Raw genomic sequence first — 25,874 nt, 5'->3', positions numbered from 1 at the left:
CCTGGGGCTTGTTTTAAACAAAGCTGGGCTTGTGGTTCCTGCAGGATTTTCAATCCAGAGGCTGCAGAACTGGGTTAGCTGCTAAAACATGAGAAGCTTAAAAATAAGATATAGAGATATAGAGATAGATGATCTAGATATAGATACAGAGGTAAATGAAGATAGAGGTATAGGTGTAGATGGAGGTATAGAGATAGGTATACGCAGCTGAGTCGGGCATGGAAAGGAAATGGGCTCCTTGGAGGAGCAGCACCAGGAAAGCAGGAGCCGGGTAGGAGAAAAATTCCTGGCTCTGCTCTGAGCGGGTCTGGGGTTGGGATGGGCTGACAGCAAATAGCAGAGGGATTAAAGCGCGCTCCAGGCCCAGCAGGGCTTCGCCATGGAGACAGGCTGCTCTGCCCACCGCCGTCGCAAAATCCCGTGTTCTTCCCAGAGCACTTGGCTGGTCGCCGTGCTGTGCCGAGGCTTTAAGACGGTGGCTTAGCTGGAAGTCCAGAGTCTAGACTGGGGAGGGCGGGGACGTTTTTGTGGGGTGTGTTGGGATGCTGTAGGTGATCATGGAGCTGGGGACCTGCTGGAGTAAGCAGAGACAGCAGAGAGCCCAGGGTGCAATATCAGCCGGGTCGCAAACATACTGGAGATGGGGAGCAGCACCCATGCAGCAAAGCAGCTATGCTCAGCCAGGGCAGCCCCACAGCTCTCCTGCCCTCCTCTCTCCACAGACGTCGACGAGTGCGAGCGGGAAGACAATGCGGGCTGCGTCCACGAGTGTGTGAACATCCCTGGCAACTACCGCTGTACCTGCTACGATGGCTTCCGCCTGGCGCACGACGGCCACAACTGCTTAGGTGAGGGACAGGCCCCTGGCACGCACTGGGGTGGGATGCTGGTGTGTCGCAGCTGCTCGGCAGCTCTGGCACCTTGAGACCGACCTCCTGGCTTTCTTTGCGGGGCACCACCTGAGGTCTGAACCCCCCCAGACCCATTGCAGAGCCGGGGGACTGTGGTGGCGCTCCCAGGGCAGCCAGCCAGCTGCAGAGATGTCCCGTGCCATGATGGCTTGCTGGGGACAGGATTGCTCCCCATTGCACAAGGGTGATGCTGAGGGAGGATGCTCAGTGCTGGGAGAAAACCTTGCTCTGTATGTCCATCTATTGATTGGGGGACACTGAGGTCAGGCAAGACTAGGAGGGTTGGGTTTGGGGATGCTAGGCACGAGCTGTAGCCTCCCCACAGTCGCATCCTGCTGCGGCGAGCAGCCGGGCCGGCAGCTCTGCTCCACTGCTGAAGGCAGAACCAGCCGGTGAGGCTCACCCGGGCCCTGCCGCTCGCTCTGCTCGTGCTTGAGGTCAGCCCTGCACCTGCCAAAATAGATGAGTTAATAGCAAATACGATGGGGATGGGAACCAGTGAAGGGACTGGGTAAATAATCCCCGGGCCAAGACAAACCCAGCATCTGCCTACGGAGCGGCCGTGCATCCTCCCTGCCACTTCCCACCACCCCAAACTCCATCCGGCCGCGGCGAAGCCGAAGCTCCCGGCAGAGCCCCGGGGCCGGCCGGGCTCCCCGCACCCCAGCACCCGCTTCCTCCCGCGGCACCGGCATGGGGCCGCCCGCCTTTCCCTCCGCCTGGAGCTCATGCTATTTTCTAATTAGTGTCTGCAAAGGGGTCATTAATGATCTCATCACTGGAAGGAGGAGGAGGGGGAAGGGATTATGGACACATACGCTTTGCATTAACCACCATCACCGGGATCTTTGCAGCCTCCTCGGGGAGAGGGGAGATTTACACAGCTGGGAGGAGGCGCGGGCGGGCGGCTCTGCCTTCCTCTCCCAGGGGAGGATGAGCCCGAGGAGAAGAAAGAAAAGCCGGGCTTGGCGAGCCACAGACGTCATGTGTTTACAGAGTTGGGCGGGAGGGGATGAAGGCGGCCAGGGAGTAGCTGGGCAAGGGGGCACCTGGGGGGTCAGCCTCGGCTCCCCCCTTGAGCCTTTCCTTGGCCCATCCCAACAAGGCATTTCAACCGCATTGCTTTGCTGTAGGGATGGTGCAGGTTTATCCCCTGGAGCCCATTTGACAGATGAGGATGTTGAGACCCTCTGCACTCTGGGTGGGTTTGCTCAGCAGCCACTCAGGGGGCAGCAGGAATGAACCCTGGCGGGTTCTTCCCATCCTTCTTCTCCCTCATCCTGACTGTGCTTTGCCCAGCCTCCAAGGATCCCCTCTTAGCCAAAAGAAAGAGAAGCAGAGCAAAGCAGAGGGTTATGCCCAGGCATTGCTGGCACCGTGGGTAGGGGCTGAACCGAGGTGGGTCAGGGTGCGTGCCCATCAGAGCCCACTGGCCCCCCCATTGCCCACCCTGGGCGACCTTTTGAACCAGGACAGGAATTCGAGCCCCTGTCCTGACACGGGCCCTACTGGCTTCTGCCCATCTCCGTTGCATTTAATAAAACAGGTATTAGAGCGGCGGAGTCTCATTTCAGCCATTGGGTTTGAATGGCTGCCTCCTCATTTTTGTGTGGAGCCTGAAGGAGAAGTCGCAAGACGTTAAGCCCTTGTTATAAGCAGGGGGATTTGAGGAGAGTTATTGGCATCTGCAGGACATAGCTTGGCTGGGATGAGCCTCGGAGGGAGCTGCAAGCCTCCTGCCATCGCAGAGGACATCCCTTTTGTGCCTGGCTGCAGCCCAGCTGTCAGCCCTAGCCTACCCGACGGATGCCCGGGTCTGAGATGAAGTTTTCCCCACCTCCTTTCTAAGATAGAGGGTTTATGGGGTGCTCCTGGGCTCTGCTCCCATGGCAGTTTCCAGCTGGAGCTGCAGCCCTGCTCTGATTCCTGAGCATCCCCCGGGGTTGCGGCGTATCCTGGGGCTGGGGCAGGGTGCAAGGCACCCGCGCTGCTCGGGTGTCCATCCGTACATCCATGTGTTTGCCCAAAAGCAAGAGGCTGTGCCGCTCGGGGGGGAGGGTGGTGCTGGGGGGGCTGAGGCTGGGGGCCCCCCCAGCACGTGCTGTCACCAAGCCGCTATTCCGGCGTTTCCGGCGGCCGATGCTGATGGGGCTCAGCTTTCCCCTCGGCCGCCGGCTCTGCCACGCTCGAGTTCACAGGAGGTTTTCTTTGGCATGGAGCCCCTTGTTCCCTGGCCCGACACCGTCGTCCGGCCCCGGGACCGTGGGTGGAGGGGGCAGGGGCGGCCGCGGCAGAGGTTTGCCTCTGCCCGAGCCCGGCATCCCGATTGCTCTGGCACCTTGGGGCACCCGGGGGTTCAGCTTGGGCCACTGTCCCCAAAAACCCTCTGGAGAAAGCAACAGGCTGTTACTTTTCATTAAATGAGGGATTTTCAGGGATGGAGCAGGAGCAGCCCAGGGTGAGGGCATTGCTGCTGCCACAAGGACACATCTCAAGCCCCTTCCAGCCTTGTTTTTTTAAACCAAAACAGGCACAAGGGCAGCAGAGCTGCTGGGGATTTGAGTCTCCTTACAAGTAATTATCCCTGCTCCGGGCTAAGGTTTCCCAGCTCCCCCTAATGAAGTGCAGGCATCCCCAGCCAGCAATGGGCTCAGAGGGGCTGGGAGCGGGGGACGGCTGCAGTCAGCAGCCTGGCTGAGCACCCTGGGTGCTTTGGGGGGTCCCAGGACGTGGAAGATCCCTTTCTCTGTGGTTTGGTGTTCCCTTCTGTAAAATAAGGCTGGATCCTTTGAGCGGCTCAGCCGGAGAAGCTGTATGGCCTCTGTGACCAACCCTTTGATATGCTCTGCGTTCATCCCCTGCAGCCCCAGAGCATCCCCCTTCCTTCTAGCTGGGGGATCGCGGATGTAAAGTGGAAATAATTCGCTGCATAATCACACCCGTTGGTTCCCCATCCCTTCGGCGTGCTGCCGTGCCTTGCTGATCCCCTGCTGCCTTCCCTTCGCAGACCTGGACGAGTGCTCAGAGGGCAACGGTGGCTGCCAGCAGACCTGTGTCAACATGATGGGCAGCTACGAGTGTTTCTGCCGGGAGGGCTTCTTCCTCAGTGACAACCAGCACACCTGCATCCAGCGCCCTGAAGGTTAGTGCACGGCGTCTCCCCGCCCCGGGGCACCCTCCAGCCCCTGCATTTATCGGGCAGGTCTGTCACCCCTGGCCACCCCTGCACTGTACCTGGCTTTGGGTGCTGGTGCTGGTTCATGACCCTCCTCGGTGTGGTGAATTTAAAAGCAAATTTATTACGAGCATGTTGGGAGAGGGTGCTGGGAGGCTAATAAACATCTCCATAACAAAATCCTCACAGGCCCCTTAGTCAAGCACAGTAATACCAAACAGAGGACATTAATCCTGTATCCAGAGCATTTTATTAAATAAAAGATACCTGGAGATCCTCACGCCACCCTGTGAGACTCTTCTCCTGCCAGGTCTTGTGCAGCGCTGAGCCCTTCGTCTTGTTATCGGCTCTAAATTGCTGCCGTCTGGAGCAATCTCTTAGCCAAAATAGGAGGAAATGAGAGAATTTTGCATCTCTGCTGATTTTTATCTCCACTGCTTGGCAAAGCCAGCTGAGTGTTTTTGCTTTCCTCCTTCCCCCTTCCCAGCTGTGTTGGTCCCTTCAGCTCCCCGGGGGAGTCTCGCCCAGCCCAGGCCAGCTCAGCAGCCACGGTGGCATCTCTCATGTCCCCATCCCCTGCGTGCCCAGGAGGGATGAGCTGGCTGCTTCTTCCTCCCGGTGACGCAGTGGGTGGCCCTGGGATGCAGGTGCTGGGTTTTGAGCTAATTTTTCTGAGCCAAACATATTGTTGGCCCAGGGAGGTCTGTGTTGCTTTTGCACCCCAAGATTGATCTTGTAGCTGCTACGTGGTCCCCAAGCTCAGGCTCAGGAGCGGCTGCTGAGGATGAGGGGTGAGGGGGTGAGCCTGGAAAAAGTGGAGAGCTGAGGACAATTTGGGATCCGATGTTAAAGCCTGTTCTGACTTTACTCCTGGTTCTCGGGCACTGCCAAGGCAGGAGCATTCAGTATTAGAGAGCTAAACCTCAATGTTATGGCTGTTTCCTTCCTTCTGGGGTCCTTGCCAGCTCCTTGTCTCTCTTCTCCTACGCTGGCAGGAGGCTTTTTCCTTTTCCTCTGCTCTTTCTCTTTCTCAAGCTCCCCCTCTCCCTTCTGATGCAGAGGGGATGAAACACTGCTGGGTCGGGAGAACCAGGGATGGATCCCAAGACTCCCCCGGCAGCACCATGACTCTCTCCCTCACACTGGCCAGTCCCTCCCAGTAAGGAGAGGCCAAGGGTTGGGGTTTGCCAGGGTATCCGTGCCTTTAAACGCCGTCACGCTCAGCCCAACAATGAGCAGAGCCACTGAAAGCAAAAGGGGCTAGCAGGGTCCCCACACACTGCCGGTGCAAGAGCAGATGACGATGTTGCAGGGAGAGGAAGGATTAAAGGGGGTGCAAAGCTCGAGGGCTCCCTTCCCAGGCGGTGACTGTAGGCACCGAGGGACTGCTGTGTCCCTGCATCGTGCAGCAGAGGAGGATGCCATTCCCGGATGGAACGGCCTGGGGAATCTTAGGAAAACACCATGCAGCTGTCCTGGCCTGGAGGGGAGCCAGGGCACACGGGTGCCGGGGCTTGCGTTTCCACTGGGATGTGCCAGGGGATCTCTGCAGACTGCTGGCAGTCGGGATCTGGCGTCTCTGGAAGGTGGCAGCACCAGGGGAGCAGCAGCACGGCAGCGCAGGGTCAGCCTCTGAGGTCTCTGTGTCCGCCGTGGTACCCCAGGACACGGCAGAGATGCTGCCAGGTAATAAAGAACAGCAATAAAGAAGAGGGGGAGAGAAAAGCCGCTGGTGGGAGGAGAGGCTGAGAGGGCTTGGCTGTCCCCGGCATCCCTGGGGCATCATGTGCCTGGGGGGGTCCCAGAGCAGGGCTGGGTTGAGCGTGGGGGCTCAAAGCAGCGTCCTGGCCCCCGGGCAGGCTGGAGGGGGCTGGGGGGACGGAGTGGGGCTCCCCATGGGTTGGGGGTTCCCAGCCATGGCACAGAGGCCAGGGGAGGAAGGGCTGGTGTGGTTGGAGGCGGGAGACTAATTACAGGGGGCTCGCCTGCCACTGCAATTACAGATGATCACCCTGTCCTGGAGTGGAGCCAGGCGGGATCTGCTGGGCAGGTGATGGGGTGCAGTCTGGGACACCCACAGGCTCCAGCCTGTGGTTTTTAACCCTTCCTGTGCATGCTTGATGCATCTCAGCATCCTTCTTCGAGGTGCCCTGACCCCATAAGGATATTCCCTTCCCCTCCTGACCCAGGCTCTTGGCAGCCCACAGGCTTGCAGCTCTGCCTGGTCCCATCCTGACACTGGCATCGCTTGCCCCACAGTATGCTCAGCACTGGGTGCCTGGAAAGGAGCTGACCCCCTCTCTGTGCCAGAGAAAGGCCATGAGCAGGCAGTTGCATCTCCTGCAGGGCCATCCCTGGCTTGCTGTGGGTTTTGTTAAATATCTCATAAACTCCTGGAAATGCTCCGTTCGGCATCCGCTGAACCCGGCTGTCTGCAGCTGGGTGTCCCTGCGCCCCGTGAGAGGTGGGAGGGGGGCTGTGGATGGCTCAGTGAGGGCGAAGCAGCAGCTTTGAAAATGAGAACCAGCAGCTCCCCAAACCCTCATTCCTCAGGGGCTGCCAGCGTGTAAATCCTTCCTGAGCTGTCAATCCATCCCATAGCTTATGGGCATGGCCCCAGGGCTCGTCCCAGCGGAGCAGCTCCAGGGCTGCCCCCCCCAAACCCCTTTCTTGCTCAGCTGAGCAACACCACGACCGCCTGCCCAGGGGGTCTGTAATCACAACCATGCTCACCCCATCCTCCTCATCTTCCAAAAAGGAGCTGCATCGCTCCGTCCCGCCGGTGCCAGGCAGGGCTGGTGAGCAGCAGCAGCTTCTGCACCTGCTGCTTGCCCCGGCGGGGTGGGAGCATGGTCTCACCCAAGGCAACGGGAGAGAATCAAATGTTCAAAGCTCCAGGGTGGCTTTGTCCACCTTCCCTGGCTGATTGGTGCCAAGAGGTGCTGCCCTTTGAAGCATTACCTGGCGTTATCCTGTCCCCACTAAGGTTTTCCCCTCGTTGCCCCCATCCCCCCCATCCCCATCCCACCCCAGACTGGTGCCAGCAAGCTGTTGGAGCTTTGCTTTGCTTCCTTCTCCCTTTTAGAAGGAATGAACTGCATGAACAAGAACCACGGCTGCGCCCACATCTGCCGGGAGACCCCCAAGGGGGGCATTGCCTGCGAGTGCCGCCCCGGCTTCGAGCTCACCAAGAACCAGCGCGACTGCAAACGTAAGGAGCACTCCAGGGATGGGGATACAGCCTCCTGGGGACCCCTACCCTCGTCCCCATGGTACAGACACCTCCTGGCCCTGCTGCAAATCCCTGATCCCCCCAGTAGTAATTGGTTTATCAAGCCTGAAGCCCTCTGGCTTCATTTTCCTCCGACAAGCCCAGCTCTGCCTCTGTTGCCCTCACAGATGATGCTCCTGGCATCCCACTCTGCCATGAGACATTGTGCCCTTACACTCAGTGGGCTGAAATGGCAATTAAAGGGGGTCCCAGAGGTGCAGCATCCCCTGTCCCTGTCCCACCAGCTTCACTTTCCCAAGGGGAGATGAGCAGAGAGAGTGCGATCGGCACAGGAGTAGCGCAGGAATCCTCTCCCCAGGGTTTGTGGTGCTCTCAGCCTGTCTGATCTCCTGCCAGCATCTCGCTGGCACTGCCAGGGTTATTAAATAGATATGTATGTGTTTATGCAATTATTTTTATTTTGTTTCTCATTTACTGTCTGCAGCAAACATGTAAAATCGTTGATGAAATGGAGTTTTAATCCTATGAGCCTATTTTCCCTCCAAGCTAAATTAATAGTACGCCTTGCCCCCCGGGGAGGGCTGGCAGGGATTCCCAGGAGCACCTGAGTCATTCCAGAGCTCAGGAAAGTCCCACCCTGCCCCTGGAGCAACCGGCCCACCAGTGCCCTTTGCTTGGGCTCCACTGGTGGCATTTATCAGATATGCAAAGGGAAGACACGAGAAACCACGTAACAGTTCACATCTGCCAAGATCCCGCAGGGAAAGTCGAAGGACTTTAGAAATTATCTGGGAGGGAGGGATCTCTCAGACGGTACGGACAAGGTTTTTCCAAGCTGGCTTTATGCTACTTCTTGGGGGTGGCAGGTGGGGAAGAGAGGGGCTGGGGCCCTGGGTGACGGCTGGTACTTTGCCTCCCGCAGTGACCTGCAACTACGGGAACGGGGGCTGCCAGCACACCTGCGACGACACCGACCAGGGGCCCAAGTGCGGCTGCCACGTCAAGTTTTTGCTGCACTCCGACGGGGTGACGTGCATAGGTATGTGCGAGCCATCGCCTGGCTGCGGGGACGGGGATCGGGGTGCGGGATGGCTCGTCTTGCTCCCTGGGCAGTTTGCTCTTGACCTGGTGAAGGGGTGGTTTGGGTCTTTTTTTTTCCAAGGTTTGGGGATGCGGCGTTTCCTTTCGCTGAGACTGGAGAAACTCGTTGCGTGCGTGAGGGATGCTGCGGGTACCCGCGGGATGCAGGGATGCGTCGCTGCACAAATTCAGGGAGCAAAAGTGGCTGCTGGAATGCTTGAGGGGATGTCTGGGGACAGGTCGTTTGTGCTGGGGTGCGGGCAGCGGTCCCTGCCTGCCTCCGTACTGCTGGAGGGAGAGGGGTGAGGATGTCCCCATGCTAGGAATTGTTTTTGTCACCGTCACTGGCAGTATTCAGGGAGGGACACAGAGGGGACAGATTTGGCCGCGGCGATCCGTTCCGACTTGGCACAGTGGGGCCTCGGCTCAGGAACAATTGTCTTGCAAAAAAAAAAAAACCAAAACTCCAACAACCTGACATCTCAACCACCCCCAAAACTGTCCTTTTCCTGTGTGTGTTTTCAAATTGTAAAACATCAAACAGAGATAGAAGTTTTACTGGTTTCATATGCTTGTGCTGTTTAACAGCTGATTTGATTTAAAAAAATGTTACATTCGGGGAGTGATTAAGTGCACAAATTGCTCTAGACATTTGAGTTCTTATTGCAAAATAAAAAAGAAAAAGGAATTGAAAGCAAGAGAGAGGTTTTGGCTCCCCATGTCCCTGCTGTGCTTGAACAGAAAACCCTCTGCGCTTTCCAAAGACGGCTCCGTCCTCAGGGTGAGTGGTGGAGGAGCCCCCCAAAGCCCCGGCTGCTCCCCCCCAGCTCGATGGATGCTCGGGGCTGAGCCCCCAGCAAAGCCCTCCTGCCTGCCAGCTTGGCTTCCCGCTGCCTTAATGTCACCGCTGTCACCCAGCCCGCTTCCAGGATGAATCCCAGTCCCTCCTGGCTGCTGGCGGGCGCTCGCAGCCCCTTGTCCCCCGCCATCCTCGTGTTTGCTCCCGCGGCCGCTGTATCCCGTCCCACCCGCTGAGGACCCTCCCGTGGGGTTGTTGCTGTGCCCGGGGTGGGGAGCGCTCCTCCGACGGGGACTTTGGGACCCCGGGGTACGTCTGCTGGTGCGTTTCTCCAGGACGGAGGTCCCTGCGCGTGTGGTGTCTGCATTGGTGCGAGGACTCGGGGAGTTTTGGCACTGAAATGATGGTCCTGACCTGCTGGGTGCGGGGCTGGGAGAGCAGCTCTCCGAAGCATCTTGTGATTTGGGGGATGCTCGAGAAGGGTCTGTTTGCCGGAGGGTCTCAGCTCTCGGGCCCTGGGTCCCACAGAGGTGAGGGTGGGATCTGGGGGTTTCCAAAATTGCTCATCCTCATGGCCTTGGTAAAATCTCCCCCTTCATCCCCACGCCGTGCACTGTATCTGCTGGGGAGGCATCTCTCACCGGAGCCAGTAAACCCCTGTGAGGTCTCCCCTTGCCCACCTTCCCCGGGGGGAAATCAAACACCATGATGGAGGATTTTAGGAGCAGCACCCGCCCAAAACCCACCGCCGTGCCTTTCGCATCCCTTTTGGGTCTGCAGCCCCTCTCCTCAGGAAGGGGCCCGCCCGGCTCCCGCATCCCCCAGGGGATTACCGGCCCCCTGGCCCCACCATGGGAACACTGTGGGATTGTGCTCCAGCCACTGGGAGCTGGCGGCGGCCCCGCGGGGATGCCCGGCCGGCAGATTTATGGCCGAGGTACCTGCTCAGATATTTATAACCACCCTTTCTTGTTTTACAGCCAGGGCTCAGAAAACAGCCCTCCCCCCTCCCCGGTGCTCCCTCGGCCGCCCCTTCCCCATTTCCTCTGAAATATTTCATCATTTCAAGGGGAATAAAGTTTCCAGCAAGGGGAAACGCAAACTCGCTCCCCGGGCCATGGGCTTTGAAATTGTACGCGGTGCGTTTGATGGGCTGCCGGGACAGGCCCCTGGTCCAGGTTCCCTTCAGATCACACCACGCGGCAGGAAGCACGATCAGCCCCTTTGAATGACAGTTTCATTAGGCCACGGCCGGTGTTTTTCATTTTTCCGCTTTTTATTGCTGCTTTTAAAAATGCAGATAATGAATAACATGCCTCTGAGCAAAGCAGGGCCAGCCCTAATGGCTCCCAACATGTCTGCAGGCTTGAGGGGGAGGGGGATCCGGGAGGGGAGGCTGATGACCTTATATATTTATATTTATGCTCAAAAAACAGCCTTTTTTTTTTTTTTTAAAAAAAAAAGCACATAAAATTGCCCTCCAGCAGTCTAGGGTGCAGCACCCGTGGAGACATCCGAACAAGGCTGATGCAGATTTTGTCTTTCCGGGAAGTTTTGCAAGCCAGGGCATCATTGCAGCCCCCTCCTGCTGATATTTGGGGTGCAGCAGAGCTGTCACTGCCCCCCAGCTTGTGATGAGCACCGGCAGAGCGGGAGGTGGTGGATGGGGAAGAACTATGGTTAGATGGAGAAGGAAACTAAACCCAGCTCAAGTTTTATGGCTGATTTCCTGACCCGCACCCAGACGCTTTGCAGCAGCACTGCTGATGCTCCCCAGCTTTGTGAAGCCGGCGGTGCCGGGAGCAGGAGCTGCCCCGGACCCCACTGCTGGGTCAGTGCTGGGGACACTGGAGCAAAGGGACCGCGGCGTAGGGGAAAACAAGGCACGGGGACACGAGGCCATGGGCGTACCACCCACGCACACATTGACCTCTCCGAGGAGGCTGCGGTCCCTGCAGAGCCTCAGAACCCCATGTCCCGGCTGCTGAACCCTTGCCCTCAGCCCGAGCCCCCGCAGACAGCCCAGGCACACCCGGGGACTGTGTTTCCTTTCTTTTCCCCTTCCACTGTCCTCCCCCCTGCACGGACCCGGCGTCGTTTCTCATTGAGCGGGGATGCAGTCATCTCTGCTCAGTCCCATGGGTGATGGGCTCCACGTGCCCCGAGCACCCCAGTCCGGGGGGGGATCTCTAGTTTCAGTGCAGCACTGCCACAGAGCTCTGCCACAGGAGCAAAAAGAAGTGCTGGGATACCTTATCCCTCCCCCAAAATGACTAGGATGAAGGAGGGACATCTCCCAGCCATGGATGGCTAGTGCCAAGCAGAGTTTCCTCTGCAGGGCAAAACTCAAGCTAGTTTTTCAAGGCAATCCCCCAAAGCGATCCCTGGGTGTTTTAGCACCAATTTTGAGGTCTGCAGCTTTTCCAAGGCTGCTCCCAGCCCTTTCTTGGCCATTTGTCCCCCCCCCCCAGGCTCCCATACGCTCCCTCGGGTACTCGCCCCCCGCCCCCGGCGCTGTGCCGTGCCCCGCTGGGTGCACTGCTGCGTGGGCGAGGCTGAGCAGCCCAAGCGCGCCCCAAATTTGGGCTCACCGCCAGCTCGAATGCGAGGTGGTCGCCTCCCCGAAGTCCATGGCCACGCAGTGTCCATACGGCTCCTCTCAGGGACGCCACCCTCCCCGACAAGTCCTGGTTTTGCTCCGGCGAGGGCGAGGACCCGATTTCTCAGACTAACGGGCTGCACTAACGCTCCTCGTAACGCGCTTCCTCCCTCTCACATGGGGCTGCGGCCAGCCCGATGCAGAGCACGAAACTGGAGGGGGGTTTGGTGAGGCTGCGGGACACGGGATGCTTTGGACAGGGTGATGGAAGCTTCCATAGCACCGGACCCAAACCTTGGGGTTTGGCTTTTTTGGGAGGTGGGGGGAGAAGAAACCCAAAGGGACAATTTCCACCAGGCTGGAAAGGCAGCGGAGTTGAACCCGTTGACGTGTGACACCAACCAAGCTCCTTGCTGGACACTGTTTCTAAATCACTTTTTTATAATGTTAAACAGGGGAGAGACACTTCCAGCAACACGTTATCCTTGAGACGTTTTCTAATGGTAAATATTTTTGTTCTCTATCTCTACAAAGGGGTCTAACTGTAGACGGTCTCTCATCTCGAGATCATAACCGGGCTCGGGGGGCTGAGCTGTCGCGCTAACCGCATGCCTCACTAACCCTGTCCCCTGCTGCTGCTTTTAAACCCCGCAGAGCCAGCCTGGCCTCGGGCTGCCGGCGGACTTTGCTTTTGGGGACAGAGAAAGAAACACTCCTCTGTCTGCGCTTGCATGAAGCGGGGGCTCTCGCGTTGCTTTGGTTGGTCCAGCCCGGTGCAGGGGGTGATAATCTGCTTTCCAGTGGCTGTGGGCAATGGTTATCCCCCCCTCCTACTGCCACCAAGCAAGCCCACGAGTGGTGGGCTGCTGGTGGCTGCGTGATGGGGATGCTCGTGCCCATCTCTGCGCTGTGCACTCCCAAACTTACCCCTTCCCAGAGCCCACCCGCTCGTGGACGGTCCCCTCTGTGAGTGTGGGGACATTCGGGGTGTCCCAGGCTTTGGCCCAGCAAAGCTGCTAACCGTGCTCAGAGGCACCCAGCCCAGGCCTGCAGCAAATTGCAGAGTTGCAGCAAACCTTTTATCGGGCTGCGCACCTAGGCTGCTTCCCCAAGGATTTCTTTGCAACCCCCATCAGGTCTCTAAGCCCTTCTTGAAGGTAAGGCAATGCCTCTGCTCTGCCAACAAGGAAACCGAGGCAGTCTGAAGGTGCAGCGACTTGTCTGTGGTGGGGAATCTTGTTCATGGACGTGCTGAGTTCATGCAAACTCCTGGCACATCCAGGAGGAGCTGGGGGTGCGTGGCTTGGTGAGCTCCGACCGAGGCTTTCGGGGGGGCTCTTCAGAGTCTTTCCCACAGGGGTGGGAGAAGGGGGGACCCCCAGCTCTGTGCCATCACCATGCTCCAGCCAACCCGGCTGTAATCCCTCCGATTACCGCGCAATTATCTCCTCAGGCTCGCGGGATCGCAATCCCGCTGCGATTGCCGCTTCCCGGGAGCGTGTGCGGGCCGGGCGCGGCGGGGGCACGGGCAGGGGCTCCACCGGTCCCCGCTGACGGCCGGCACGGCGAAAGGTGCCAAGCAGGGCGAGGATTTCCAACGGCACGGCGGTTGGGGAGCGGGACCGGAGCTGGGATGGAGGAGGGTGGGAAAGAGTGAGTGTGTGTGCGTGCAGGCTGCTTTGTCTTCTCCCTCCCCAAGCGTGGAGGCCCTCGCCAAAGCCCTGTGTGGTTGGGTGAGTCACGCCGGCTCACGCCAGGCTGGGAGCAGCCCCCGGGCTGCCGGCACCGCCGAACAATGCCGCTCTCCCGGGGCCCCGCTCCCGCGCCGCCCAACCTCTGCTGCCTCACAGGTACCCCAGCAGCCCCCGACGAGCTTTTTGCAAGACTGGTCCCCCCTGCCCCGCTCCCTGACTTTGCAAAGGGGTTTGTGGTGGTGCTACAGCCACGCTGGCTCAGCTCCCACCCCCGACGTGCGCCCAGGCAGCGGCCGCATCCTGCGTGGGATGGCGGGTGGGATTTGCTTTACATCTCAGCTGAAATTCCCAAAGGTGCGAAGGGGCTGGGAGGGGAGGTGGGTGCCGCAGCGCTGGAGGAGGCTGTGAGCACGGTGAGGCACTGCACTCCCCAGAGACCCCCGTCCTCCCTGGTGCAGCCGCTCTGCGGCTCGTCAATCCCACCGAAAGCAGCGCCCGTGCCGAGCCCATCATCTTATCTCAGCGGTGACCCTGTTAAATCAATCCTCCCTGGGCTGCTTCTGCATCAGCTGCTGGAACAAAGGCTAGCGTTAAATAATTCATCGGGCTTCCAGAAAGTTTCCCTTCGGTGCGGTGTCACCCTCACCACGCTCTTCACCCTGGTGATGCCAGGGGGGGACGGTCCCGGCGTGGCCAGGCTGCATGTGGCACGAGGACCTGGCTGGAGGAATAATATCTGCAGAAATCCCTCCCTTGCCGTTAAGTTTTGTAATTGTGCTGGCTATTAATTTCGTAAAATGGTCCCTTTTGTTCTCTTATTATGGGACATCATAAAAATAGCAGCAGCAAGACGAGCACAGAGCGATCCCAGCTCCCTCACCCTGCGGCAAATGGTTGGATGGTTCAGTCATTCCCACCCCATGCGGTGCTTGCAAAGAGCAGGAGAACCTGGGATTTGCTCTTTCTAAGGAATTTCTTCAAGGCATTTTCATCTTGGGTTCCTTGAAGCCCAAATGCCTCATTTATCCAAGCAACCATCCTTCTGAAAGGAATATTTTATTATCCTTTGTGAACAACTTAATGCACTTCAAACCATTGTTCTGGTGGTTAGGACCAAAATTGAGGATTGATCTCACAGGGAAGCTGTCAAGCTGAAAATGCTTCATTTAAATTAGTGTCCCTTCTAGTCCTACCAGCAACAGCTGACTTTGATAATACTGAAATAATTAGCATTTTTTTTTAAATTGGATTTTTTTTCCACTGATGCTGCCTGCCTCTGTGTGTGTGTTCTAATTATACGAAGCGTCTCCCAGATTAGCCCGTGACACTGGATGGGCCAGGGTGCCTGAGCGGCGGGTGCTGGTTGGGGACTGGCGGTTCAGGGTGACCCGTGGCTTTGTGGCTCGGTGGCAGCAGTGGCAGTGAGGGGCCAGGACTCGCCCCCCCATCCCGCTGGGGGACCGGGGCTGTGCACCTGCATCCTGGGGAGCCGCAGCCTGGGCACCCCCCGGCAAGACCCGGCTCCGGCTGCGTTTTGCACAGCAGGCGCTGTGACTTTGTCACTTGGAAATTCAGTTCCTCCTCGGTGGAGCTGCCACAGCTGGACTCCACCAGACCCTGTTTTTGGGGGACACGCAGCCCCGATGCCAGCGTGGAGGCTGAGCGTGGTGGGATTAATCCCACGGAGCCACCGTTCCCTCCATCAGCTGAAAAGCTGACGCGTTTCAGGAATGAAGAGCCTCCATTGCACCACCTCTGTTTTTCCCAGCTGTTTCACAACAGGCAGCGGCTCTGCCCGCATGTCCTTGCCTGTGTCCCCAACCCCATCCTCCCCAGGACAGCCGGGTGCTGCTCTGCTCCCCGCCTGCAATTAATAAAGCATTCTCTGACGAGGGGACAGGGCTGTCCCCACTCCCCTCTCTGCCTTAAATGCAGACACCCAGTAGATAAGAGCAGGTTGTTGGAAGGCGGGAGGGTTGTGCAGGGGTTTGGACGGGAAATTTGGGTGCTTTTTCCTCTCTTAGCGCTGCCTGCAACATGGGATGGGTCACACGCACCCTTATTTCACCTGCAAAATCCCTGGGGAGCAGCACCCGGGTGTGTGGCGGGGCAATGGGACGGCAACAAGCGCCAGGTTGTCCACGGAGGTGGAAAAATGCTGTGGGATTGCCCAACGTTAATGCTTTACCCCCGCCGGCCCTTGCGATCTGTATCCGGGGTGTTTATTAATTCAGGGGCTCCGTGACCACGCTCTGGCTGTGTGAAACGCCGAGGGTGGTTTCAGTGGGCTCTGCAGGGATGTTTGCACCTTCTACCTCTCCCAGCCTGTGCTGTGGGGTCATTTGGGTGACGTGGGGATGCCTGGGTGGCATGGGGACATCTGGGTGGTTTTAAACACCGATCCCTGACCCCGGCTGCTGTGTCTTCTCTCTGTGCAGAGACGTGTGCCGTGAACAACGGGGGCTGCGACAGCAAGTGTCACGACGCGGCCACGGGCGTGCACTGCAGCTGCCCCATGGGCTTCATGCTCCAGCCCGACAGGAAGACATGCAAAGGTAAGTGGGTGCAAGCAGGGCCAGGGTGTTCACTGCTCACCCTTGGGTGCCTCAGACCCCCCCCTCTTTGTGTTCTCGGTGCCCTTACAAAAGGCTTGGGTTTAGCTTGGCTCAACATTGCCCTCAGCATTCTCTTGCTTGGTGTTTGCATCCGTTGGGTGGGGACAGGGATCACTCCCAAGCGCAGGAGCTCAGCCGACCTTGCTAAAGGCATCGTGGTTGGCCCCGCTCCCCCCGGGAAGCCTTTGGGGAGGAGGAAAGGGGGGTCAGGTCAAGGCAGAGGCATGGCATTTGTGGGGCTAGAGGGTCCCGTCCTGCCTCACTTCACCCTGCTGCCTCAGTTTCCCCACGGGTAGGGGCTGGGTGTGCAGGAAATCCACAGCTGCTCTGGGGATTGGAGATGCACGAGTCCCTCTGTGGTCACCATCCAGCTGGGTCCAAGCACCGGGTCCCGATCAGGGGAGGACACCACGGGATGCCACGCGCCTCTGCACGCTCCCCCCCGGCCCCCCCATCCACCTGCGTCTGCAAGGGGCAGAAGTCCCGACTGGTTACCCCAACCACCCCAAACCTCCCCCCGACCCTGGCCAGGGGGACACCGTGACCCCAGGGCTGGCCGGCGCCTGCGTTGTGTCTTTTGGCACCTCCAGGAACTTGACCCCGCTTGAAAGGAAAAACCCGTCCCGCTGCCGGCTGCCTGTCTACCTGCTGACTGCTTCCAGAAACCCCCTGCCCCCTGTTATTTTATCAGAGCATCCCTCCCCCCCCACCACCCCCTTCTCCAATTCTACAGTTTCCAGGAACGTGCAATAACCCGGAGCCACGTCCCCTGTGTCTGGGGGTTTTATTACGGCTGCGGGCTGGTTTACAGCTCGCTCCCTCGCAGTCGTAAAAAGAAAGCCCCAGCCTCAGAGAGGCAGAGCTGCCGCCCCGGCGCTGGCGGCTGGGGGATGGAAGGATGGGGAAGGCAGCTGCCTCTTCCTGGTCTTCTTCTATTTTACAGGTCATTTCCTAGCAGTAAATTTTGTGATTAGTGGAAAAAGGAAAAAAAAAAAAAACAACACCCAAAAAAACAGGTCCCAGCCTCATTCCAGGTTGTTGGGGCTCTCTGTAGTTACTGTGCATCATCATTTTTAGCTTTGTTTATGAGAGGAGGGAGATGGCAAGCAGAGAGGTGAGGTTTGAAAAGTGTTTATTTTGTCGAGCGGCTGTTGAAGGAGGGGTTTCCCCCTCTGGCTTGCTCTTTCCTTCTGCTGCTCCTGGCCCCCCAAAAGCAGCCCCCAGCCCAAACCTGTGACTCTGCAGACTGGTCTGGTGCTTTCCCCCAGCTGTGAGGCTCTTTCAGAGACCCTGGCTCTGCTCTGAGGGATGCTGAGACCTGCAGAAATTAAATGTTTTTCACAGCTTCCAAGGGGAGCCGAGCCCAGGAGCCCTGGCCTGCACCGTTGTCCCCATTCAGCTCCCCAAATGCACCCAGATAAAACCAGCAGTCACATTCCCCCAGTGACCATCAGAGCCCAAAGGGTTTGCTCCGTTTGCTGGTTCCTGGTGGGGATGGGGTCTGGGGTGGGGGGAGGACCCCGCTCTCCCAGCTGCACATCCCAGCTGGGGCGTGACACGTGTCCCCTGTCCCCACCAGACATTGACGAGTGCCGGCTCAACAACGGCGGCTGCGACCACATCTGCAGGAACACGGTGGGCAGCTTCGAGTGCAGCTGCAAGAAGGGCTACAAGCTGCTCATCAACGAGAGGAACTGCCAAGGTGAGGGGCAGCAGGACCCCCGCACCCTGCCCTGCCCAGGCCCATCACCTCTCCCTGCCCTCCGGCGTTTCTCAGCCCTCCCACGGTTGCTGCTGAAGGAGTGCTGGCCCGGTTACTCATTCCTCTTTGCTTTCCTCTGGATTGCGTACATCCTTCGGGAGATTAGTGTTGGATTTGGGTTCTGGTCTGGGGCTTAGCCCTTTGATCTGCAGAGCTGGGCTGCTGTCCCAGCCCTGCTCCCAAGTTGGGGATTTCTGGGCTCTTCGTGCACCAGAGTTAAAGCCAGCGATTAGGCAGATGCCAGGTAAAATCCTCCAGCCTTTCTCAGGACTGGGATTATGGTCATAACGTTCCCTGCAGCCCCGTGGGCTGGGACACAGCTCTGCCCGGGCACAGCAACCATCCCCACAGGCAGAAAGCACAGAGGCCTCTGCTCCAGAGCACCCATGCCAGGGGACCGGGCACCCCAGCAGCACCCCATGTGTCCAGGGAGGGCACCCTGAGCTCAGCACCCACCCTGGCACCTTGGGGCTTCTCCCAAGCTTCTCTGCTTTATTGCACAAAGTTTCTGCTAGCGATCCTGCAGCAGCACGACCGTAGCTCCCTGCTAAAGCACTCGCACTGCCGCACCGTCTGCTTCCTTCCCTCTCGAGACGCCGCCGTTTTCCTGGGCCAGGTGATGGGAAGAGCAGCAGGGACATGCCCTGCCTTGCCTCTCGTCCTCCACCACCCACCCCACGGCAGGGACTGGATCATGCCCTGCTCGGGGACATGCCATTTTTGCAAGCCATCAAAGCTGAGCAAGGATTTTGGTGGCTTTGGCAAAAGAATTCCTCCTTCCCCCATCTGTCGGAGGTCAGGAGGAGAGGCGGAAGATGCATCCTGCTCACTCCACGCTGCTTTTTCCACCTTTTTTCCCTTGTCCCAACATACTCCTGCACACCCTACCTAAACCCAGCAGGTTTAAATGACCCGGCAGGTTGCTGGGCCATCCCGGGGGGAGCACAAGGCTCTACCCCCGCAGCCCGCAGCTGATGCTGGCACGGTGGGTGTGTGTGAGCCCAAGTGCTGCCTCCCGAAAGCGCACGGCTGGGGAAGGAGGGGGCTGGTGCGCTCCGGGGCTGCGACCGCTTTCATCTCCGTCCAGGTTCTGCGCTCTTGGGAGTTTGACGTGAGCGCGGCAATTAACTTAATGAAGCCAATGAAATGATGCTCAAACCCGCCAGGTTGGGTTCACCCGCCCAGCCAGGGCCTCCCTGCCCCGGCGAGGTGCCCCGCGGGGCCGAGCCGACATCGCTGGCACCGTCCCCGGGGCAGAACCTGCCCGCGCAGCATCCCGCCCTGGCACGGAGCAGAGCCCTGGCCGGGAGGCAGCCAGGGGCTCTCGCAGCCACCCCGTTCCAAGGACACGGTGCTGGTCCTGCTTTGAGGTGCAGAGAGGCTGCAGGAGCTTGTGAGGAGAGATGCTGGTGCAGTGGGCTGCTGCTCCCATGTAGCAGCAGCTGGAGTGGGCAAAGAGGGAGCGTGGAAGCAGATGGGGAGCACAGGGTCCCCGAGCACCCCAGTGCAGGGTCCCCGAGCATCCTGGTGCTGCATCCCCAGAGCATCCTGGTGCTGGATCCCTGGAGCATCTCGGTGCAGGATCCCAGAGCATCCCAGTGCAGCCCCCAGCTGGCTGGAGCAATTGGAGCCAGAAGGGGACAGCCCTCATGCCCAGGGCTGCCCCTCCACCGTGCCAGCTCTCACCTCTCCCCGTTGCCTTTCCCTCAGACATTGACGAGTGCTCTTTTGACCGGACCTGCGACCACCTCTGCATCAACACCCCCGGCAGCTTCCAGTGCCTCTGCAACAAGGGCTACACGCTGTACGGGCTCACCCACTGCGGAGGTAGGGCCGGCTGGATGCTGGCAGGAGGAGCCCATCACCCTGCTGGGTTCAGGTCCTGGGGGGGCACACGGGGCACCCAGGGATGGGGCAGCCCCACAGCATGGTTGCTGCGGGACCCCCGGGGATACCCCTCACCTCAAGGGCCCACGGGGAGGGTCGGTTCCCCACGTACCCCAAGCTGGGGCCAGGCTGGGAGGGGGCTCGCAGGCAGACGCTGGTGTCTGCAACTTCAAACAGAGCGACAGGAACAATTTGCGACTTGTCTGCAGCGGGAGAGAGGGAGAAATCCCCGCCGGTTTTGGCAGGGAGCTAGGACGGGGTGGGAAGGGAAACATCAAAAGGGTTTGATTTAAGTTTCACAAGGCAGATAGCTCCCAAGGGCGGGGGCGTGCGGCGCCCCGGGAAGTGGGGAGGCAGATGAAACACGCTTCGGCGGGGGTTGCCGGAGCGTGTCGCGGCAGCGGTGCCGTCGGCCCGGTGAGACGGCAGCACGAGGTTGGGTGCTCCGGTGCTGCCTGGCTGGCAAGGGTGGGCAACACTCCTCATGCTCCCAAAATACGCAGCCGGCGTGAGCCAGCGCAGCCCCCGGGATGCTCTCAGTGGGACCCCGCAGTGGAAGGGTCGCTGGCTCCCACCGATGCTCCCAAGGAAGGGGAGATGGGCATGGAGGGGTGTTTGAGGGGCAGCTCCATGCCTGGCTGCTTCCCACCTCTGCCCCTGCTTGTGCCTGGAGGACCAACCCCTCATTTCAGGCCAGGGCAGAGGGTCCCCACCGCGGGGAGAGGGGCCAGGGCTGCCGAGCAGCTGCCTTTTGAATTCGGCTGCTAAGTGCTTCCATGTCGGCTCCGTCTGCTGCCCCCCGCAGCTCCCCAGCCCGCCGCGGGGCCGGGGCCGGGCTCAGCCTGGGTGGGCTGCCCCCGTCACTGCCCGGCCCGTGGGGACACCGGGAGCCGGGGTTTCCCTCATCCCCCCATCTCCCGCTGAGCACGGGTCGTGCAATTTATCCATCCAAAATCACAACCCTGAGACAGCGCAGCGATTCAGTGTCAGAGCCCCGGGGGGAGGGCAGGTCTTGCTGCCCCTCGCCCACCGCCTCTCCCTTCTTCTCCACAGACGTTGATGAATGCAGCATCAACCGCGGGGGCTGCAAATTCGGCTGCATCAACACGCCTGGCAGCTACCAGTGTACCTGTCCCGCTGGCTGCAAGCTGCACTGGAACAAAAAGGACTGTATAGGTACATTGGGGCAGGGCACACCATGGGTGGGGATGCTCCTCACGGCCCTTCCGTCACTTGGGGCTGTTGGGATTCAGGTCAGAGCTGGGGGAGCTCAGGGGTTTTGGGGTGTCCTGGTGCAGGGATGCTATGGGACAGGCTCCCTCTGCCCTTGGTCATCTCATTTCTTTTTTGACCATGCTTGGGGCTGACCGTGAGCTTCTGCACTGGCAAATATTCCTAAAGGAGCTGTTTTCATGGCCCCAGCCATGCCCTGGTACCCAGCTGCCTCCCCTTTGTTGGGGACAGGCTGCCCGCCGCTAAAAGAATTACAATCCCAGCAGTCACAGCTCACATCTCCAAGCAGGAGCTGGGGGAGGTGGGATGCTGCTCCCGGGTCCCCATGCTGTGCACTGGCACCCTCTCCTCCCTGGTGAATCCCACCCGGGACCTGGGAGGGCGCAGGGGTCCCTCACAGGTCCCCAGGCTGTGCCAGCCACGGGTGTCCCTGCTTGTCATCACCAGCCGGCGCGTGTCCCTCAGAGCTGGTGAAATGCCTGCCAGGTTCGGTGCCACCGCGGGCCACCCTCACCTGCAACAAGACGGGCAAAAAGGACAGCTGTGCCCTCACCTGCGCCTCCAAAGCCCGCTTTCTGCCAGGTACCAGTGCCACCACCAGCACGGGCAGGGGGGGTTCCCATTTCCCTGCATGGCCCAAACTGGGAGGGAGACCAGCAGCTGCATAGCCAGGGTGCAGAGCACCCAAGTCGTGGCCATGGTGAGGGAGGGAGGTGGTTGCTTGGGGGGGGCTCATCCCTGCGTGTAGATCCACGGGATGGATTCCAGGTGCAGGATCCCCATGGAGGGGTGCTGGGCATCATTCCCCCCTGCAGTTCAGCTGTGCCTCCCTACGACATCGCAGGGACCGGGCGGCTGCCCCGACATCCCCCAATTCCCATTCCTCCATCCCGCAGAGTCAGACAGCAGCTACACAGTGAGCTGTGGGACCCCCGTCCTGCGGCAGGGCGGCCAGCAGAGACCCTCCAACAGCAGCCAGCAGTGCCTCGGTAAGGGGGGTCCCGGGGTGCCCACGGCCACCGCTGGCCAGGCTGCCCTGCGCCAGGGTTGTTGAGCGCCCGCCTTTTCTTTTAGAGACTGTCGCTGCGCCAATCAAACAAAAAGCTTCCTTCAAGATCAAGGATGCCAAGTGCCACCTGCACCCGCGGGCCAAGGGCAAGCAGGATGAGGCGGGGAAGGCTGGGGCGCAAGGTGAGGTGTGATGGCAGGGGGGGCGGCGGGGATGCCCGTCCCCCCCAGGAGGGATGGGGTGCTGACTTGTTCCCCCCCACGTGCAGGTGGTTCGGCACCTTGCTCCGACTGCCAGGTCGCCTTCGTCAACCTCAAGTGTGACTCGTCCAAGAAGGGGAAGGGCCGCCGGGCTCGCAACTCCTCCAACAAGGAGGTGACGCGCATCACGCTGGAGTTCGAGGCAGAGATCAAGCCGGAGGAGATCACAGGTGGGCACAGAGGTGGTTTGGCCCGTCTTGGGTACAGGTGAGGGTGGTGGGACCAGGGGGATGGTGGTGGGACCAGAGGGTTGGTGGTGGGACCAGGGTAGGACCAGGGGGACGGTGGTAGGACCAAGGGGATGATGGCGGGACTGGTGGCATGGTGGTAGGATCAAGGAGATGATGGTGGGACCAGGGGGATGATGGTGGGACTGGGGGCTTGGTAATGGGACCAGAGGGTTGGTGGTGGAACCAGGGGGATGGTGGTGGGACTGAGGGGATGGTGGTAGGACCAGGGGGACAGTGGTGGGACGAGAGGATTGGTGGTGGGACGAGAGGGTTGATGGTGGGACCAGGGGGATGGTGGTGGGACTGTGGGGATGATGGTGGGACTGGGGACATAGTGGTGGGACCAGAGGGACGGTGGTGGGACTGTGGGGATGGTGGTGGGACCAGGGGGATGGTGGTGGAACCAGTGGGATGGTGGTGGGACCAGAGGGACGGTGGTGGGACCAGAGGGTTGGTGGTGGGACCAGAGGGTTGGTGGTGGGACCAGGGGGATGGTGGTGGAACCAGGGGGATGGTGGTGGGACCAGAGGGACGGTGGTGGGACCAGAGGGTTGGTGGTGGGACCAGGGGGATGGTGGTGGAACCAGGGGGATGGTGGTGGGACCAGAGGGACGGTGGTGGGACCAGAGGGTTGGTGGTGACACCAGGGGGATGGTGCCATCCTTGTGCAGCAAGGAGAGCCAAACCAGCCTTCATCCCACGCTGGACTGGGATGTGCTGGACCGTTTGGGAGATGGTTTTAATCCTGCTGGGTTTCCCTCTCCGTCCCTCCCCTCTTACTGCACCCCTATTCCCCCCTGCGCCCCCAGCCAGCTGCAACCTGCACTGCCTGCGACAGAGAGTGGAGAAAAAGCTGAAGTCGGCCATCAAAGCCCTGAAGAAATCCATCAACCAGGAGCGGTTCCTGCTCCGCTTCGCGGGGATGGAGTACGAGGTGGCGAGGAAGCTGAGCGTGGCCCCGGAGCGGCAGGAGAGCTGCGGGCCGGGCCAGCAGCGCCTGGGCGGCAAGTGTGGTAAGGAGCATCGTGGGGTGCCTGGGGTGGGGGGCCAGCCACGCGTCCCCCCCCGCCCCAGCGGTGACAGCCCCCCCCGTCGCATCGCTGACGTCCCCCCCCGGCTCTCAGTTAGCTGCTCGCAGGGAACCTATTACCACGGCCAGACGGAGCAATGCGTCCCCTGCCCCGCCGGCACCTACCAGGAGAAGGAAGGGCAGCTCTCCTGCGACCTGTGTCCCCGCGGTGATGCTTTCGGACCGGTGGGAGCCACCAACATCACCGGCTGCACGGGTAAGGGGGGCACGGAGCGGGGCTGGGAGGTGCTTGGGGTTGTCCAGGGCTGCAACCTCAACCATCAGCCGTCAGCCCCGCTCCAGAAGAGGGGAAAGCCCTGAGCATCCCACAGAAGTTGTTATTTTGAGCGTTTATCGTTTCGAGGAGACCCCGGGAAGGGCAGCGCTTGCTCTGGATATAGATGTTGCCAAGGCTGGGCGGGGAGAGGAACTGGGCACGCGGCAGGAGAGCCCTGGGCACGTGGGTTGCCAGGACTGAGCCGTGCCCGTGCCCACAGGTCAGTGTCCCCCTGGCCAGCACTCTGCTGATGGCTTCAAGCCCTGCCAGCCGTGTCCCCGAGGGTCCTACCAGCCCGAGGTGGGGCGGGCGCTCTGCTTCCCCTGCGGCGGGGGGCTGACCACCCGCCACGAAGGAGCCCTCTCCTTCCAGGACTGTGACACCAAAGGTAGGTGGGGGGGCTGATCCCTGGGGAGAGGGGGCACCCAAGGGGGCCATGCCAGTGACTGACACAGCCCCCTGTGCTCTCTGATCCACACCCCACCCCCCCCACCCACCCCAGTCCAGTGCTCCCCCGGGCACTACTACAACACGAGCGTCCACCGCTGCATCCGCTGCGCCGTGGGCACCTACCAGCCGGATTTTCGGCAGAATTACTGCATCTCCTGTCCTGGCAACACCACCACCGACTTCGACGGCTCCACCTCTGTGTCCCAGTGCAAAAGTAGGCGAACTGGGGTGCGATGGAGGCGGGGACAGGCATGGCGAGGATTGGGGTCCTCCCTCAGAAGTATTTAAAAATCTCTTAAGATAGAGTTCGGGGTCATTTCGGTGCTGTATGCACGCAGGCAGGCATGGGGGGGATGCATGGAGCAGCGCTAATAGAGCACTCCCCCCCACCTTGCCCAATAACCCCCTCCCCCCAAATCCCAGCACCCTGGTTCCCAGTTGAACCAGCTCTCCATACCTTGCAGACCGGCAGTGTGGGGGGGAGCTGGGCGAGTACACGGGCTACATCGAGTCCCCCAACTACCCGGGGAATTACCCTGCCAACGTTGAGTGTACCTGGAACATCAACCCGCCGCCCAAGCGCAAGATCCTCATCGTGGTGCCGGAGATCTTCCTCCCCTCCGAGGATGAGTGTGGCGACGTCTTGGTCATGCGGAAAAACTGTAGGTAACCGAGCGCGCCGTGGTGCTCACGGGAGGAGCCGGGGGAGGAAAAGCCTGGGCTTTGGCAGAGCTGCCTCCTGCAAAGGGAGAAAGCCGCGTCCCCGGGCAGCAGGAGGGGATTTTGGGGAACTGGGTGAGCGGGGGGATCGGCATCGCTCTGCCACCCCAGTGTCTTGCTGGATCAGGGGGATGTGCGTGGGGTGGGTTGCACACCCAGGTCTCAGCACTCCTTTTTAGGGGGTCAGAAGCTCCATTTGGAGCTTTCCAGAGCAAGGAAGGAATAACAACATCCCCGGTATGTAACGTGAGGGTTGAGGGGGGCTCAGCCTCGCGGAACATGGACAATCCCCAGCCCTGGTGCCCCGCTTCACCCTGAGCATTTAAGCACAGTCAAGCTGCGGGTAGCTCCATGCGTGGACATCCAGCATCACGTGGCCCCTCGCCGTTCCCCCGCAGCCTCCCCGTCCTCCATCACCACCTACGAGACCTGCCAGACCTACGAGAGGCCCATCGCCTTCACCGCCCGCTCTCGGAAACTGTGGATCAACTTCAAAACCAGCGAAGCCAACAGCGCCCGGGGCTTCCAGATCCCCTATGTCACCTACGACGGTGAGCACAGGGGGCAGGGGGACGCCATCCCGGTGTGCCAGTGGCCCCCTGCTCCGTTTGGTATCTGGGTTACCCCCCAGTTCACACCTCCCGTGTGTTTGGGGGGGAGCAGACTCAGGGATGGGGAGCAGAGGTTTGGGGACGAGTGACAGCTCAGGTCCTGACGGTGTTTCTCGGTTGGGTGTTGCAGAGGACTATGAGCAGCTGGTGGAGGACATCGTGCGGGACGGGCGGCTCTACGCCTCCGAAAACCACCAGGAGATCCTCAAGGTGAGCCCGTCCCCACTGGATCCTCGGTGCCCCGGGCTCGGGGGGGTGCTG

At 60.1% G+C, this 25,874-nt stretch overlaps 1 protein-coding gene across 4 annotated transcripts in view; it reads left to right on the top strand.

The window, feature by feature from the left end:
* Window positions 1-25,874, top strand: part of SCUBE3 (signal peptide, CUB domain and EGF like domain containing 3) — a 39,746-nt gene that overhangs the window by 9,857 nt on the left and 4,015 nt on the right. The window contains exons 3-22 of one of the 4 annotated variants that reach the window (XM_033009535.2): window positions 723-848; window positions 3,919-4,053; window positions 7,172-7,297; window positions 8,241-8,357; window positions 12,252-12,299; window positions 15,929-16,045; window positions 17,685-17,807; window positions 19,578-19,694; window positions 20,808-20,930; window positions 21,474-21,569; window positions 21,884-21,976; window positions 22,062-22,178; window positions 22,265-22,426; window positions 23,296-23,499; window positions 23,611-23,772; window positions 24,053-24,220; window positions 24,335-24,496; window positions 24,747-24,944; window positions 25,401-25,553; window positions 25,744-25,823. In XM_033009535.2, coding sequence (XP_032865426.1) covers window positions 723-848; window positions 3,919-4,053; window positions 7,172-7,297; window positions 8,241-8,357; window positions 12,252-12,299; window positions 15,929-16,045; window positions 17,685-17,807; window positions 19,578-19,694; window positions 20,808-20,930; window positions 21,474-21,569; window positions 21,884-21,976; window positions 22,062-22,178; window positions 22,265-22,426; window positions 23,296-23,499; window positions 23,611-23,772; window positions 24,053-24,220; window positions 24,335-24,496; window positions 24,747-24,944; window positions 25,401-25,553; window positions 25,744-25,823 — 2,627 coding nt within the window. Of the gene's footprint in view, window positions 1-722; window positions 849-3,918; window positions 4,054-7,171; window positions 7,298-8,240; window positions 8,358-12,251; window positions 12,300-15,928; window positions 16,046-17,684; window positions 17,808-19,577; window positions 19,695-20,807; window positions 20,931-21,434; window positions 21,570-21,883; window positions 21,977-22,061; window positions 22,179-22,264; window positions 22,427-23,295; window positions 23,500-23,610; window positions 23,773-24,052; window positions 24,221-24,334; window positions 24,497-24,746; window positions 24,945-25,400; window positions 25,554-25,743; window positions 25,824-25,874 lie in introns of all 4 variants that reach the window. The other 3 variants (XM_033009534.2, XM_033009533.2, XM_033009536.2) reach the window with 3 other exon arrangements.

The sequence above is a fragment of the Tyto alba genome, unplaced genomic scaffold (assembly GCF_018691265.1).
Source record: "Tyto alba isolate M040663 unplaced genomic scaffold, T.alba_DEE_v4.0 Super-Scaffold_30, whole genome shotgun sequence".
Lineage (NCBI taxonomy): Eukaryota > Metazoa > Chordata > Aves > Strigiformes > Tytonidae > Tyto > Tyto alba.
The sequence above is the reverse complement of the archived record's forward strand: the minus strand, read 5'-3'. Positions and strand labels throughout refer to the sequence as shown.